We start from the raw sequence: 17,309 nt of genomic DNA, 5'->3' as shown, positions 1-17,309 counted from the left end.
ATACTGTTCCAGCTCTAAACTGTCATTCCCGCACTAGTCTCTTTTTCTCTCACTTGACGTTAATAATAATAATAAGAAGAAAAAAAGAAAAAAACACAGCTTGTCCTGTTACTGAGAAACCACAAAGTCCTCTGTACTGAAGACTCTCCATTGGTGGGAAACGTACTTACTGCTAGAGTGAGCTGACACCGGAGACTCTTCCCTCCCATAAGTGCTAAATGATCAGTCTCCTTACAGAAAGTGGCACAATAGCAACGTTTAAATGTTTTCATTATTAAATAACGACACATTTACAAGTCCATTTAATTATCAGTCTTGGATTGTGTGTTTCGTCCGTCGTACAAGGGCTGTTACTATAGAAGCGATAAAGTATTAGAAAGAGCACGATGATACAAGCCTGGGATTTGAAATACAAACATCACTACTGTCAGAGCTGCAGTTACAGAAAATGAATCAACTCCTTCTGACCAATCGGGTTCAAGAAGGAATATTTTGAAATGTCTGAAGAATTTTTACATACTGTAATTTGTTTCCTGGGAAATTTGTTTAATCTCTTCAGTTTGAGTTCCAAGTGAATCTCCTTCAAGATAAGAACCCTCAACTATTCAGAGAACCTGTCCAAGAAATGATGCAGCTTCATTATTATTATTATCATCATTATAATATATAATTTATTTAATTTTTTTTACTTTTATTGCAGAGTAACAGTATTGACAGTTTCCCACATATGAAAACATTACTCTTTATTCCTTTACAGGAGGTGATGGAGCTTCTTCGCAGGCCGAACCTCGAGGAGACGGAAGAACACGTGTCCGTGTTGGAAGCCAAAAAGGAGACACATTCTGCCTGTAACGTCTCTCAGGACTGGACCAAGGCCACCCTTATGCCTAATACGGCACCTCCCCCAGTAGATAACGAACCTCCTTCATCGCCTACAATTTCAACCACAATAGACTCGACATCTAATGAGGCTTTTCCCACGGACAGTAATCATAAAGGCTCTACAGAAGACCCACCTGAAGGAGCGAACAACATAACGGACCCACCTAGCGTATTAGGCACCGAGACTGTCTCCACAGCTGTAGCAAACCCAACAAGTGCTTTCATGAGCGACTACACCACCATGGAGCTTTTCCAGCAGATCACCAAGGCTGCGCCTCCGGCTCCTTCCAGCTCAGGCGCAGCGTCTTCAGATCCAGGACAGGAGTACCTTCAACAGTCACTCTCTTTATCAGAGAAAATGAGAAGAGCTCCTGATCAAATATATCTCACAAATGGCACTGTAAATCCATTTCCTTAACTGTATATAAATATGTTAAGAAACCAATATGTTGCCATAATAATATTTCTATATATATATAAACCTTGAGAGTGAAACCATTGCGTTTAAAGTACATCATCTTTAATATGTATCAGGGAATATTTATTCATTTCCAAAAATAGGTCAAATGTATGCACAGAATCACACAACACAGAAGAATATAGGTCAAGAACCATCACTTCGTCTTGATCATTTGAGGTGTTTTTTTTTTTATTTTTATTTTATTTTTTTAAAAGTTTACTCCCCCTATGTTTTTCTAATGTTTAAAAAAAAAAAAAAAAAAGTGAAACGTATCTTTGTTTTACAGTTCAAGAACAAAATACAATTCTAGGAAGGTAAATACGAAACACACATGGGCACGTCCTGCGATTAGACAACAATCCAAAACAGTTTAAAAAGAAATTTCCAGTGACTCCAGAACTGATTAGATGACGATGCAGAGAAGAATCACACGCGTGGAAAGAAATGCAAACGTTCCCCCCTTCTATTAATGTCACAACATACACTACAAACCTTCATTATTGAAATTAACTTTTTTTTTTTTTTTTTTAGCTTTTCTTATTTTCATTTAATCATCATTTTGTCCTAAGGGTGTGCAAACATCTGTACTCAACTATATACAGTATACATACATGTATGGCCAAACTACATATTTGAATAAACAAAACTATATAAAAAAAATTTATTTTCAGGATCATTGTAAGGTTCCCAAATTTGGATGAGACAATATAGAACTCAAATCAGTTATATATATATATTATATACACACACTTTTTATTATATATATATATATTTGTGTGTGTGTATATATATATATATATATTATATATATTTATTTTTTACAGTCAGATATCACCAATTCTTCCTTCAATTTTAAAGACTTGCACATAAAACATGATGGGGGAAAAAGAAAACCCAGCTGAAAAAATCCGACGGACGGTTTTAGTAACACTGTACAGTAATAGTACTGTATACCTCATCATTATTTACTGGTTTATGCAAAATACTGTGCAAAAAATACATCTAAAAAGCACTGACTACTAGCCTTGTTAATGGGTTACTGAGATAAATGCACAAGCTATATCTATGTTTTATAATTATACATAATATGTGCATCTTTTTCCCCCAGGCACTTTTTACATACTATGTGTGTCGTCTCCCCCCCCGTATTTCCTTTAACATGTTATTACTAAGGTTATACTCCTAATAACTGAGGGCATTTGCATAACTATATCAATAAATGAGTGTAAAAGAAATGATCCCCTGGATTCTAGTAAAAAGTCAGGATATTAGATAGTGTGACGAGTATTGAGGCAGGTCCATGAGGTGCTTCATATCTAAAAATGACAAAACAGAAGAAAGGAGATAGAAATCTGGATCTATATATACTCTCTCACACACACACACACACACACACACACACACACACAAGCATACAGGATATTTCAATATAGCTCTCGTACTATAAGTAGCACAAAGAAAAAGAAAAAAAAATAGTTTGAAGAATCTTAACAGCATGATGGAGAGAAAAAGAGAAAAAACACTGTACAAAGAAGAACAGGAACATTTCAAGTATGTGAACCCTGGTGAAGTGTCGGCTCGCCGTAATTCAGTTAGTGGGTTTTACTCAGCTCTGGAGAAGTCCTCGCCCTCGTCTGCGTGCATGCTGCTGTACTCGCCGTTGTGATGGGCGTGAGGAGAAAAGTCTTCGCTGACACCTGATCCACCCATGTCTTCACCATCGCTCTCGTAGTCCTGTTCCTTCTGCTTGTACCCGCTCTCCGTCTGAGAGAAAAAAGAAAAGAAAAAAAAAAAACACCACACGCTGGTTATTGAAAAGCCTTTTTTCTACAGGGGTGTTGTCTATAAAGGGAAAAAAAACACTTGCTGTTATAGGAAAATAATCCATGATGGAGTAGTGTGAAAACGACATGAAGCGGAGTTACGGTTACTACCACCAAGCTGAATCATTTCCTATATATTATATTATTCTCTAGAGATGCACCGCTAAATTAATAAGAAATACAAATAAAAACTTTATTCTCTCCATTTCAACGAGTTGTTTCACAGTAACTGGTCTCAAACAGAAAACACATTACTCTAATTAACATGAACTCAATTCTGAAGATTAAAGTAAGATTTCTTAACTTACTGAATGTTATTAATTCATATCAACATGGACTGAAGTCTAAAAAACCTCCTGTTAGTCTCACACTCACTCACCACAAACACAAGCATTTCAACGTCATCACTGAACATCAACCTGGTAATATAGATCATCAACTTTTTTATATATTAACTTTAACTGGATATGAAATACACTACTCTACAAATATAATTTTTCTGTGCAATATATACTTTTTTGTCAACTCGTCTTCATTTAAATCTTTCATCAGTGTACTGGTGCTTTAATTCAGTTCGAGCAGTGCGGCGAATTTTTTTTTTTTTTTTTAGACTTGACGCCGAAACTCCTGCTTCACTCCTGGTGTAAAATCTGATCAGTGCAGAGATTACAGAGATTACAAACTGCAGTTTTGTCATCATTCCACACACAAGACATCATCTTCACACACGGCATGAAATCGATGTGTTTTCCCGCCCTCTTTTGATTGACAGGATATAATCGGCCCTGATCGCGGGATGTTTTTAAATCATCAGCCGATGGCCCATAGCGTGAAAAATTGCCTTCATCGGCCGATACATCGGTGCATCTCTATTATTTTCCTATATAAAGGCGAGTCCCGAAGTGTTTTACACAACGATGATTTGTCAAGGCTTAAAATATTTAACATAATCAATGAATGACACTGTGTCATCGAATTTTAATTTACATTTAAACCAAAAGCATCTCTCGCATCCCACATCCTTTTCCCTTCAGTAAACTGCCTTCACTGCCAGGTGAATTTTATAGATTTTTATTATTATTATTATTATTAATACAGTGGTGCTTGAAAGTTTGAGATAACAATGGTCTTGAATTTCCTCCATTTGTACACAATCTGTCTGACTGTGGATTGGTGGAGTCCAAACCCTTTAGAGGACTCCAGCCTGATCAGCATCAACAACTCAACAGAAATCTCCTTTATTCGTGCCATGATATACTTTCACAAACATGTGTTGTGAAGATCAGACTTTGATAGATCCTGTTCTTTAAATAAGACCGCTCGCTCGCTCACTCACTCACTCACACCTGATCGTAATTCCACTGATTGAAAACATCTGAATCTAATTTCACCTTCAAATTAACTGTTAATCCTAGAGGTTCACATACTTTTGCCACTCAGATATGCAACACTGAATCATTCTCCTCAATAAATAAATGACCAAGTATAATATTCTTGTCTCATTTGTTTAATTGGGTTCTCTTTATCTACTTTTAGGACTTGTGTGAAAATCTGATGATGTTTTTAAGTCATACTCATGCAGATATACAGAAAATTGTAAAGGGTTCACAAACTTTCTAGCACTACTGCAAATCTGCCCTTTTCTTCGTGCTCGATCTGACCTTTCAGCTTTAGCTGGAAAAGCAGAAAAGCGTACTTTCCTGCGTAGGTGTCTCATGTCGCAAGGGTCATAATTCATAACAGCTATGCTATCTAGGCTAAATCGTAGACGCTGACAACTCCTGTCTTTTCAAACTGATGAGTTTATCCGATAATAAAACCAAACAAGAAATGTTTGCTCCAAGGTGCACTTCCGCCAAGAATAAAAATCTGTGTTCTGAATCAAACCGACGGATTGGAGACCGCAGTTTACTAGGCAGAAACGTTCTGACCCCGATTCCAGAGATAAAATCATGTTTTGAAGTATATTATCAAAGTGTTATTTTTCCTTTGAAGTAGACCTTAATAGTGGAACTGATTGTAATCAGTCACGTAAGTGAAGATAGCGTGCAGGTGAACGTTATTTCCAAAGAATATCTGAAACGATTAACTTATTATCGCCTTACATCTAGAGCACCAGAGTCACAGATACTGCCGCATTATCCTGCAGGGTTTACTATGGTTTATCTTAACCTGTAAGTCGCTTATCTCTGACGGTAAGCTCTGGGCAATGAGGCTAACGACAGTGCTGAACATTTTGTGTTTAAATGCAAATTGTACTTCTAATAAACAGGTTTGGGGAGTAACGGAATACATGCAACGCCGCTACGCAATCAGGATACAACAGAGCTGTAAGCGGTTAGAGTTACGTCAAAAAAAACCCAAAGTAATCAGATTACAGGTATGTTCTGCAAAAAAAATGGGAACACTATCAGGATTACAATTTTTATTTTTTTTATTTAAAGAACACACACAGCTGATTGATTACAGTTCTGGTTCTCTCTTGGCAGTCGTGACTCACACGAGCAACGTCCGGGTGCACGCACAAATAAATTTCACGCAAAGTTAATTAGGTAGAACTGAACACAAAGTGCTGTCTGAAATGCTTTTGTTAGGGTGACCATACGTCCTCTTTTTCCCGGACATGTCAACTAAAATAGTTTAATTTCATTATGATGTGCTTATGGTCTAATACTGCATCATGTATGCGCATGTTTGCATTGCTTTAACCCCTCTCTGTAAGTCCCGCCTTCTCACACACCACTTTGTCGATTATAAAAGGCTTGCAGACAACTATCGGCCAAATTCCTGCCTCTTAACCATTAGCCTACTCTCAGTGAGCACGTGAAGGTGAAGCGCTGTTGTGTTCAGCGTCAAACAGTTGCTTGAACTACTACTTAATGTTTAAAAACCTCAATCAGCAGCCCAGCAGTGGCTTTCTGGTGGTCCTGAGATGTGAAGGTACATTCGTGTGAACGCGTGCATATGGAATAAATCGGACTTCATATGTATGTATGGTTAGCGCGTGTATTAGTCTCACCTGTTTGGACTTGGCTTTGCTCTTCTGCCTGTCCGAGTCTCTGCTCCTCCTCCGGGATGTTGATCTCGCTCTCCACTCCCTACCGCTGTCCCGCCCAGGTTCTCTCCTCCGGTCTTTCTTTCCTCTGAGGGAACGAACAAAACATTAAACCTCCCAATATTTTACAGAAATACTTCTCGATCATGCCGTGTCCTTCTCGAGATAACCTGCAAAGAGCATGCTGGATTTTACCTTTTTGGTGATGGAGACCTTGCTTTCTTCCTTACAGATCTGGAGCGTGATTTGCTCCTCTTCCTGTGTCCCCTGTTAAAAGAAAAATTTTTAAAAAATTTAAAAAAGGCTTTTTACCCCTACTGTCTATTTTTTTTTTACCAAGGTATCATTATCTAAGTGAATAAACGTAACGTTTTGCTGACCTGCTGTTGCTGGGGGATCTCGAGGATCCTCTGTAACCTTTAAAAGGCATTCTTCCCTTTTTGTCCCTTCTCCTATCGTCAGCATCAGCCCCCCTCCTCATCTTCCCATCCCTGTCTTTCCGCCTTTCTCTAACAAAAAGACAAGTTAAAAGTCATTTTCTACAAAGAAAGGCTTCGTGATTCTTTTCCAAGCTGACATTCAGTCCTGAATGAGACAAGCCTGCGTACAAGTCCAAGTACGGTCAGCGTTTACTCTAACCTGGAGTGTGAGCGGCTATATCTCCTGTCTCTGGAGTGTCTCTTGTGCGAGTCAGCCGTCCTCCTCCACGCGCTCTGAGACGGCCGGCCCCTTCCACGCAAAGCAAAATCAAATTAGATGCGTGGGACTCGTTCAAATATGTGAAATAAAATCACTGTTCAGAAGAAGCGTGGTCTGAAGAAGTGACACAAAAAGCCTTTAAACTCACCCGTGTCTGGATCGGGAGCGTTTCCTTTGCGAGCGAGAACGGGAATGAGAGCGAGATCTGGAATGGGACTTTCTTGATCTCCTGGATCTGCTGGATGAGCGCTTTTTGTCCTCTACTGTATGCGACAGGAAAGACATGTCCTTCAACGCATACATCGATTCTCAACACACAGGTTAACACAGACAGATTATACAACAATCAAAGCCTGTGATTAAGAAGAACCTGGCTCGATGGCTGCCGCTATGGTGGACTGAGCCTCTCTCACGCGCTTCATCACATCCTCCAGTTCTTTAGCAGCAGCCTGAGGAGTCAGCTCCGGAGGCTTCACAATGGCGTTGTTGGAATGGTTGATCCTAATATTACACAGAAAGAATTTAAAGCTGATACAATAACAATCAGGGTCACATGTGAAAAATAATACATCCAATAATAATAATAATAACAACAACAGTTTTACTTAACTGAAACATCACAACAACATGTGTGTGTGTGTGCAGATGGAAAAAGACTTGACTCACTTTAAAGGTCTGTCCCCAAACATGACTCCGTTGAAAGCGAGCGCTCGAGCCACACAGTCCTGGTTGGCGAACTCCACGAAGGCAAAGCGCGTCGGCTGAGTCTCGTCTCCTGCCATGCGCACAAACTTCACCTCGCCGACCTGCCTGAAGAACTCCAGCAGCTGGTCTGCCGTGGTGGTCTACAAGAGGAACGCTCAGAACATTACTGAAAGACGTTTACGCCGTCTCGAGAGTTTTCACGGCATAACCGAACGTATTCGTATCCGGTGTTTGGTGTTATGTGCAAACGATCCAAAATCCACAATTAAATCTAAACGGAAACGAAGTCGAAAGCAGGGATATTGCAGACTGAATAAAAGATGACGCTTTAGTGGATACCTGAGAATTGAGATTGCCGACATACACCGTCCTGCGGATCTCGTCGATTTTGGAAGGGTCCACGTTGCCCATGATGGGGGGTTGAGAGGAGATGGCGCTCAGCGGCGAGTCGAGCCCGAGGTGCAGTGGGGCCCGTGCTGCCAGCGGCAAACCCAACTGCTAAATTACACAGGATGTCAATCGTTACAAGTGAACGCAACCTTCTGATCTATTTCGTTAATCAAATCTTTCATTCCAAGCTCAGACACCCTGAATCGATGAGAAAGTGTTCTTACATTTACAAAATAATCAGATAACTCTCCAAAACCGTTTACATGGAGAAACATCATCATCATTGAACTTCTTTAAACAGCAAATCTGGCTTCGTGCTTTTCTCCGATCTCGATTGCTGAAGAACTCTTCCCTATGCTGCGTTCAACTCACCTCGTAACTAGTAATGCACAGGTTGGAATGATGTCATTTTCGATCTTACCAGTGGAACAAAAACACCGATGCCCCCATGCTCGTCAAGTTTATCAGGGTTTTCCCTACCATGGAAATGCTTAGGTACAGTGCCCAAGGCTTTTCGTAGAACCGAATGAATGCAAAAAGGGTGACATATCAGAATGATATGAAAGAAAGAGAACGGTAAGCTGGCACCAGGAACGACCTGCCAATCAATAAACAGTGTTTGGACGAACGTTTGTGTGATAGATGCTCATCACCAAGCTAATTAAGCAGCTGATGTGATATTTCTTATATTATCTTATATAAGATAAGCCTCAACAAAGAACAAACGAAGTATAAACATTTTCTTTTTTTTTGTTAGGGAGTATTTCTTGTGGATGCTAATGATCGTGAGCGCAGATAGAGAAAAGACATAACTAATTTAAAACTAAAGAAATGGCTAACCTACCCATTAGTTGACGTTACATAAAGATCCCTCGAAAGAACTAATGTTAGTATCTCACATGGTTTGGTAGCTTTAAAATAAATAAATAAATAAATAAATAAATAAATCAGGCTGTGTTCATACGCAATGTGTTTTCCTGATGAAATCCGCTGGTCAAAGTGGGACCCAACCCCAATTCCAAAAAAGTTGGGACGCTGTGTAACATAAATAAATACCAGAATGCAGTGATTTGCAAATCTCATAAACCCGTACGGCATTCACAATAGAATACAGAAAACATTTACTTTTCCAGCCTTTTGTTGCCCCCCGTCCCAACTTTTTTTTGAGACGTGTTGCGGACACCAAATTCAAAACAACCTTATTTTTTCCTTACATTTCCTCAGTTGAAACGTTTGATATGTTTTCTATGTTGAATTGTGAATAACATACGGGTTTGTGAGATTTGCAAATCACTGCATTCTGGTTTTTATTTACATTTTACACAGCGTCCCAACTTTTATGGAATTAGGGTTGTAAAATACGCCGTTCCAAAATGCAGTTGAGAGCGCGCCTAAAGCAGCTCAGGGTCGATTGTGAAAACACGGTCTAGTCTATAGGACTATTATGTAAGACAGGTGCTGGCCATTTCAAACAAGATGTTACATATGATCACAGCTTTAGGTAGTTTCGTCCTCAGACACCTGTGGGTTGTGTGGTATTTCCCGCAACCGGCCCTGACAGAAATAGTTTTCGCAGTGTAGCGTGAGAACCGCTCGCAGACAGCGATGCAAGACCTCGTCTCATGTAGTGCGAGTTGCCTCGCCTGCCTGCAAAATTAGCATTTTTTAGTTTTGTAAAATAAGTTGTAGCATATTTTGCCATAAATTGTGAATAACTTATTACTTATTTGTGAATATATATCATTACATGAAGGCGATACATATTTCTACCTTGACCCACAAACATTTTCATTAAATCTCTAATGTTATTTGGTGAAATTAACAGACTTACTTTCGAGTACAATACGGCTTGTTTTCACTAAACATAGTAAGGATGATGGTCCAGAAACAATGTGAAGAAAAAAGAAAAACTTAAAATAATCCCCCCCCCCCCCCCCCCGGGGAAGCAAATATGTAAGTCTCTACACTGACTGATCTAAAGCAAACGCTAGTATATACAGTATATAGGAGGTGGCGTTTTGGTTGGAAGTTGGGAATTACAAGTTGTGTCAGCGAGTCGAACGCAGCGTTATCATCACTAACTGACCTCCAAACACAAACTTACATCATCGGAATTAACTACTGAAGAGAAGATATATTCTGAGGTACTTCGGTTAAAAAGGAGAAATATCTGCTCACGTTCTGCAGTGGGGCAGGGCTGGGGATGGGCAGCAGTCCTCCGCCGGGCATCAAACTGGGCACTGGGGCTGCGGGTGCCAGAAGGGACAGAGCCTTGGCTTCCTCTGGGATCTTTCCTACGGGGCAAGTGACCTGATGTGAGAGCGAGCAATGGAGAGCAACAGCACTTTCTCCCTTCTAAATGCACACAAGAGAGAGGAGATCCAACACCGATCATACATGAGCCTGTCACTAGTCCAATTTACTAGCACAGCTTTAACCTTGTTCACTTTACTATTGTCCTAAAAGTAGCATATATAAACCAAACAAAAAAAATATATTGTCCTTTTCCTTCTTTTAAAAAAAAAAAAGAAAGAAAGAAAAAAAAAACGAAAAGAAAACTCAACACAAATGTAGAGAATGAGGTAACACTTTGTGGTATATAGGTCACCTGTACTGGAAACATAATGGGCATGAACCATACGATATCATGCATGGGCGCTTTTCTCCTTGGGGCAATCGTGTCGCAGTGTTGGAAAGGGTGTGCAACACAAGACAACCGTTCATGTTGGCTGCATCACTAATAGCACACAGAACATCAGATACAGAAGAGAAGAACATTTTAAGTGTCTTTCAAAAATCCCGTCTCTCCCCCCTGCAAAAGTTTAACTCAGGGGGGAAAAAAACATTAAAGCAGCTTCCTTTTCTTTTTATTAACTCTGCTAGTCTAATTCATTCTTGCATGCGCCGAGTGAAAGACTGTCTAATAACTGATAGTGTTGGGTGAGGAAAGCACGTAGATAGATTAGAATTGAACTGATTCAATAATAAAAAAAAAATTCTGATTCCTTTTAAGCAAATAGCCAATAATCTGTAACTTCCTTAGTTCTTAAGTAGAGGTTAATTCAAGTTAATATAGTACTCATTTGTGGTTATCATACAGGATCCTTAAGTCAAAGTGAAAGCATGGCAATGCCGACAGAAAAAGAGAGAGAGAGAGAGAGAGAGAGAGAGAGACAGAGAGAGAGAGAGAAAGAGAGAGAGAGATTAGACACAGAGATCAGAATTAATCGCCAGCCACGGCTGCCTGTGTACCGTTCAAATTCCCCTCCATTACTGGATGCCAACCTGGACAGCTTTGAGAGACACGCAAAAGTGGACAACTGCATAGGGAAGAGGAGGAATGGTGGGGACTTGGGGACAGAAGAAAAAAAAAAAAAAAAAGGAAAAAAAAAAAGAAACAAACACAATGAAATATGCAACAGCCTCTTCGAAGAGGCAAGACACAATGTCAGAGAAAAAAAAATAAAAGAGACAAAAGGAAAAGAAACAGAAAAAAAAAAAAAAAAAAAAAAAAAAAAAAGAGACAAGGTGTCCATCTTGGAAGGTTCAGCGGCTACGCTCCTGGTCACAATCCCCCCTTGAAGGCAGCGTGGGCCCCAGCGGGTTTAGTGGCTTGGAAAACAAAGCCTTGAGTCAGGCTAGTGTAGTACTGTAACGCCTGGGCCACTCTAGTCATCTGATATGCACACATAATCAACACAGAAAAAACATACAGAAACCAAATTAATTAACGCAGTAAGCCATCCTGCACGTCACGAGGACAAGCAATGTTTTGTTGTTTTTTTGTGTTTGTTTTTTTTTTTTCTTTTCAATTCCAGGGACAGATCAGCTCATTTAGGATACCATCGTTTATTAACAACACTGCATACTTTTTATTTCTTCATTTGGGTCAAAAAAAGAAATAAATAAAAGGAAAAAAAAGAAAAAAGAAAAAAGAAACAGGTTGGTTAGATAGGCCTAGTTACTCACGTACAGCCATGACAGAGTGTTTCACAACATTAACACCACAACACACACACACACACACACACGTAGCCTTTAATCATAACCTTGAGCGCAAAAAAAAAGTTAATTTTTTTTTTTTTAAATCACAGACCACCTTGCAATACAACCGATCCACACAGACACTAAAACATTATTACATTTTAATTCTTGATCAGGAAAAAGCAAAAAGGCTTCGTACACCTACAGTGCTATGAAATAGAGTATATGTGCTTTAACCCATTAATCGTGTTCTATAGCAGGGGTCGTCAACTGGCGGACCGATCGCGGTTCAACGAGGTGTTTCAGCGGATAAACCCGGATCATACCAATCGCTGTATTAAAAAAAACAAAACTATTTTTAAATGGCCGTAAGGTCTAGTATTTTTTAAACACGACTTCCGTAGCAGATCCTCATTTCACCCGGTCCCGCCCGGATCACAGAAGTGAACGCGAACTCAAGCGAACCCCGCGATATCCGGAGGAGCTTGCAATTTTTCAGAATTAACGCGGGTTTTCCGCAGATTTGTTCCGAGACGCGTCGCGTGACGTCATCACGACGCGCCTCTTCGATTCACGTGCGTCGAACACGAGTACAGAGAAAAGGTCGTTTACCAAACAAACATCGCTGCGAAAGACCGCGCAGAACGATTTCGTGCGATTTTAATTTCGCCGATTCAAATAAAACAAAAAAATACATTAAAAAAAAAAGCACAAAAATCCGCAAATTTAGTAAAACGCCGTAGCGAAAAATCACACGTTTTTGGCCGCGACAGTCACACAAAAAAAACTCGCCGCGATCCTGTATGGACTCTTCAGCCAATCACGTGCGTTTATGCAAATTATTTAGCAGAAGGCAGCTCATCAAGAAAGGGGCATTTTATAAACTTTTTTTAACACAGATTTTTATAATCCTCTGGTCTGATTAGAGAACTAGCACGGCTAGTTATAAATAAATAAATAAAAAGTCAACGATGGTTACGATTATGACGACTAAAGCCCTATTGGGACTGGATCAGTTCCTCAGGGGGACATCTGTAATAAGTTTTTACACATCTCCTCTGCGATAAAGCTCTTGCATCCAGACGGCAATAAAATGACCACAGGAGGAGCGAGTTTCTAGCGGGTTGTACTTTCTACGAACCCGGATGTCTGCGTCACGTGGCCGTACGACCGCGCTCCATTCACAACATGCCGTCCGATCGGTTGAAAAGACGCAGGCTCTCATTTCACTTTGGGGCGAAAAGACGTTAAAACAATATTCACAAAATATACAAGACGCATCCGTAATCTCGTTTCACGACTCGGGAAGTGTTTAATATCTGGGCCACTGATACGTAGCAGCAGACAAAGTAAAGGCATAGGAAAATCACAAACGTGTATCCGGACGAGAATAAAGCGATCACACGGCCTCCGAGGTTGGAGGGAAAACAGTAAGTGATAATCTGGGATCGGAATGGGAATAAGATCATAGAGGAGAACCTGTAAAATAGGAAATGACCCCAGGACCGCATGTAAATTGAATCCGGTCTGAATAGGGCTAAAGTTGACTGGACGGAAGCGAATTTATTCACTGCTTCAAGTTTAAAAACACATCAACGTGATGCACCAGTGTGAAAAAACCCCCACACAACCATTTCAAACTGATGTCCAGCCTTAAACTGATCATTAATGGTTACGCGGTAAAAAGGAAACCGTCACGTCGCTTATAAAAACCTTTTGCAAACAAGGAATTTTACATAGCTGGATGAATTTGAGCTGAATACCCCTGTTATATAGAGACAGTGAATGGTTGCACTGTGAAATTAATGAACTACGCATACCTGAGACCATCAAACATATTTTATGTACACACACACACACACACACACACACACACACACACACACACACACAAGCTAAACAACATCGACATCAAGTGTCCATTTCGCTATTACACAACTCAAGCTTCCCGAATATTACTCCATCCACTAAATATACCGACAAAACACAAAGAAAGCAAAATGTCAGACAAGACAAGTGATTCTGCAGGAAACCCTTCAAGCCTTCTGTGAATATAAGAAACAGGAACGTTACCCAGATGTTACTAACCTTCTGCACATGGCACAACAATTAGAGCTCTGTCAATAAACACAGTATTGGTTAAATGCTGGGCCACACCAACACTACTCGGCTCCTGGTACTTTATGTAACACACTTTGGATGAGAAGGAAAGTGGCGTGTGGCTGGAAAAGAAGAGAGACAATAAAAATATCAGTCAAATATTTATTTTTATACGGAAGATTTTGATCTTTTTTTTTTTTTTTTTTTTAAAAGCATAATTATGCATACACTGATAGATTGTGAACTAGCATATACCGAGCCCTTTAATAGGAACACCTGTACTCTTCTGTGCTCGTTCATGTAATTATCCATCAACCAATCACGTGGCAGTGACCACAGAATGGTGCGAAAAACAAAAAACATCCAGTGAACGCCAGTGCTGCTGTAGCTGGCACCAAGAGCTTAGCAGCAGATCCTTTAAATCCTGTAAGTTGTGAGGTGGGACCTCCATGGATCGGACTTGTTTGTCCAGGACATCCCACAGGCGCTCGATCGGATTGAGATCTGGGGAATTTTGAGGCCAAATCAACACCTTGAACTCTTCGTCATGTTCCTCAAACCGTTCCGAACAATTTTCGCAGTCTGGCAGGGTGTATAATCCTGCTGAAGGAAGTCAATGCCGTTAGGGAACACCGTTGCCATGAAGGGGTGTACGTTAGTTATGTCCACAATGATGCACTATACACTATGTACTTATACACTATGTACTCAACCGTGTAGAGAATGAATTTTATAAGGTTATTTTTTATCCAGCATCGGAGCCTGATAGCCCCATCACCTCCGCGACGTAATTAATGCGGCGACAGTTCAGTGCATGACGTGTCCAACATTCCACACTTCGTTTTTCCAGTTAATTAAAAAGTCCATCATCCGGGTATTTAAAGTGTACTTTTTCTATTTGGACTTTTCAGTGTGAACACAGTACTTGTACTATTTATTCTACAAAACGGCATCGAATAGCGCACGAGTACGAGAATTGGGACGTACTTTTGGTCTGCAACGAATGGCGCTTTCCTACCGCACGGTAGGGTACAGCTCGACTCGACTCTGCTCGCTTTTTGTGGGCTTTCCACTGCGGATAGTACCTGGTACTTTTTTTTAGTACCACGTCAGGAGAGGTTCCAAGCGAGCCGAGCCGATACTGAACGTGAGCCACGCGCTGATGGAGTAGGGAGTCCTCCTTAAAGAGCGGTTCTGTATTGTACCTGAATAAAATGTCATGTAATACATCCTTTGCGTAGGTAATATTCTGCTAATTGAAAATGATGTATCGTTTATCTCAATACTGATAAAATTACGACAAAGGTTTCTGTCTTAGATTTTTACATTCCGCTTGTTAGCGATTTCCAATCGGGCGCTTATCGAAGTCGCTCCTGTCGTGGCTGAACCTAACTTAGTCGTATCGAGCACTACGGAGGGTCTAGAGCGCCGTAATTTTACATCCTTAATAGGCTCGGCGTTCGGTGAACAGGAAAGGCGTTTGGAGTACGGCCTGAGCGTGTATTTGTACAGGGCTTCGATAATGCAACATTATTCCTGCGTGAAGCCGAGTGGAAGATAGCACTAGTGTTGAGACGGCCACTAAACTGCAGTGGAAAAGCAAGTTCAGAAAAGTAAAGCGAGCCAAGCAGAGTTGAGTCATACCGTGCAGTGGAAAAGAGGCTAAAGTAACAGCCACGTGATTTCCAGGACCCGAGATTTCCCAGCCCTTTTTTTTTATTATTTTTTAAAAAGTCACTCAGACCCTTACGCCTGCCCATTTTTCCTGCTTCTACCACATCAACTTCAAGGACTGACTGTTCACATACTGCCGAGTATATCCAACCCCCTTGACATGTGCCACTGTAATGAGATAATCAACGCTATTCACGTCATTGGTTTTAATATTATGGCTGATCAGTGTGCCCCTTCTCAACTCTCGTGCATCATTTGAATGCCAGCATTTACACTTCGTATAATGGCTACTCCCAGCATGATAACGTCCCATGTGGCAACACACGTCGTCCTGAACTGGTTCAATGAACATGACGATGAGAGCGAGATCAGCGTACTTGAGTACCCTAAATCCAGTTTCCAGATCTGAATCCAGTAGTGCATCTTCAGGATGCGAAAGAATGGAAAAATTTGTCAACATGGAGCAGAAACTCAAAGGAATGTTTCCAGCACCTTGTGGGATACATGCCACAAAGAACTGAGGCTCTTCGGAGAGCAAAGTCTGGTAGGGCGGTCCTACCTATTAGTATTGTGTTCCTAGTAAAGTGGCCGGCCAAATACTGTGCATTATTATTATTACTACTACTACTGTCTCTTAGCTGCGACTTCGTCTTATTCAGATGTGTCACTTTGAAGACGGTTCCTAACCAGCTAATTCTGCTTTCTTACACTTTACCTCTTTAGATTAACAAACATTAAAGGGTTAAAGTAGTTTTTAGCAGAAAATTATTAACTTTTTTTTTTCTTTTCCTGACTGGTGTGTAGATCATCTACAAGCAAAAGACTAAAAACCTTACAGACTGTTTAGAAATTACATTTACTCCTCAAGTCCAATTGGACAAAATATCATATTTGGTAAATATGTCTTCAAGAAACAAGAATTACAAGAAACATTTCTGTATTTTATTTTTCAATTCTGCTTTTTAGTGCGTAATTCAATTTGTAGTGTAGATAAATGTGAATGTTACATAAATATTACGCTAGCTACACGCTAACAAAGCTAATTAGTGTTCAATCTGTTGTGGAGAAATCCGTGTAGATTTTTTTTATTAATATTTTGTAAAAATATGTATATATTTTTTTTCTAGAGCAAAAGCCTATGCGTTTAGCAGACTACTCCAGGGAATGTATAATTTAAACCACTTTTGCCCAGAACAACATACATGGCCCTATAGCTTGCTTGCTAACACTCTATGTACAGGCCTGTACATCCTCGGTGTTTCCTGATTGGCGTAGCCCAACAGGCATGCACTTACTCTGGAGGGTAGAGCCGCAACTCCTCGATATCTCCGAGGAAGCCGAAGAGAGTTCGCATTTGTTCGCTAGTGACAGACGAGGACAGGTTGGTAATCTGAATTACCGTGGTACTCGGCATCCCGTTCATTTCGTTCAAATGTTGTGCATCAAGTAAGTTCTACATATATGTATATACAATCGCCCGGAGCCAGCGTGCTAACATGCTACACAGCATCCAGCTCACTGCACATTCCCTGATATG

General features: G+C 40.3%; 2 protein-coding genes across 7 annotated transcripts in view; one reads left to right on the top strand and one right to left on the bottom strand.

The window, feature by feature from the left end:
* Nucleotides 1-1,386, top strand: part of LOC128603410 (leukemia inhibitory factor receptor) — a 17,176-nt gene extending 15,790 nt beyond the window's left edge. For both annotated transcript variants that reach the window (XM_053617804.1, XM_053617803.1), the window contains one exon: nt 758-1,386. In XM_053617804.1, coding sequence (XP_053473779.1) covers nt 758-1,300 — 543 coding nt within the window. In that variant the 3' untranslated portion in view covers nt 1,301-1,386. The remainder of the gene's footprint in view (nt 1-757) is intronic.
* srek1 (splicing regulatory glutamine/lysine-rich protein 1) lies at nt 1,381-17,309 on the bottom strand. 5 transcript variants are annotated; one of them, XM_053617806.1, is made up of 12 exons: nt 17,068-17,309; nt 14,087-14,220; nt 10,193-10,308; nt 7,964-8,122; nt 7,586-7,764; nt 7,290-7,420; nt 7,068-7,182; nt 6,860-6,949; nt 6,601-6,729; nt 6,416-6,487; nt 6,185-6,308; nt 1,381-3,106 (listed from the first exon to the last, which is right to left on the bottom strand). In XM_053617806.1, the coding sequence occupies exons 1-12, from the start codon at nt 17,193-17,195 to the stop codon at nt 2,945-2,947; spliced, it is 1,539 nt and encodes a 512-aa protein (XP_053473781.1). In that variant the 5' UTR covers nt 17,196-17,309; the 3' UTR covers nt 1,381-2,944. The 5 variants fall into 5 exon arrangements, with proteins under 5 accessions (XP_053473781.1, XP_053473782.1, XP_053473784.1 ...); XM_053617807.1 differs by having other exon boundaries at nt 7,964-8,119; XM_053617809.1 differs by lacking the exon at nt 17,068-17,309 and adding an exon at nt 10,623-10,751 and having other exon boundaries at nt 10,193-10,369; nt 11,267-14,214.

The sequence above is a fragment of the Ictalurus furcatus genome, chromosome 28 (assembly GCF_023375685.1).
Source record: "Ictalurus furcatus strain D&B chromosome 28, Billie_1.0, whole genome shotgun sequence".
NCBI classification, from domain to species: Eukaryota; Metazoa; Chordata; class Actinopteri; order Siluriformes; family Ictaluridae; genus Ictalurus; species Ictalurus furcatus.
This window is presented reverse-complemented; position numbering and strand designations above follow the sequence as displayed.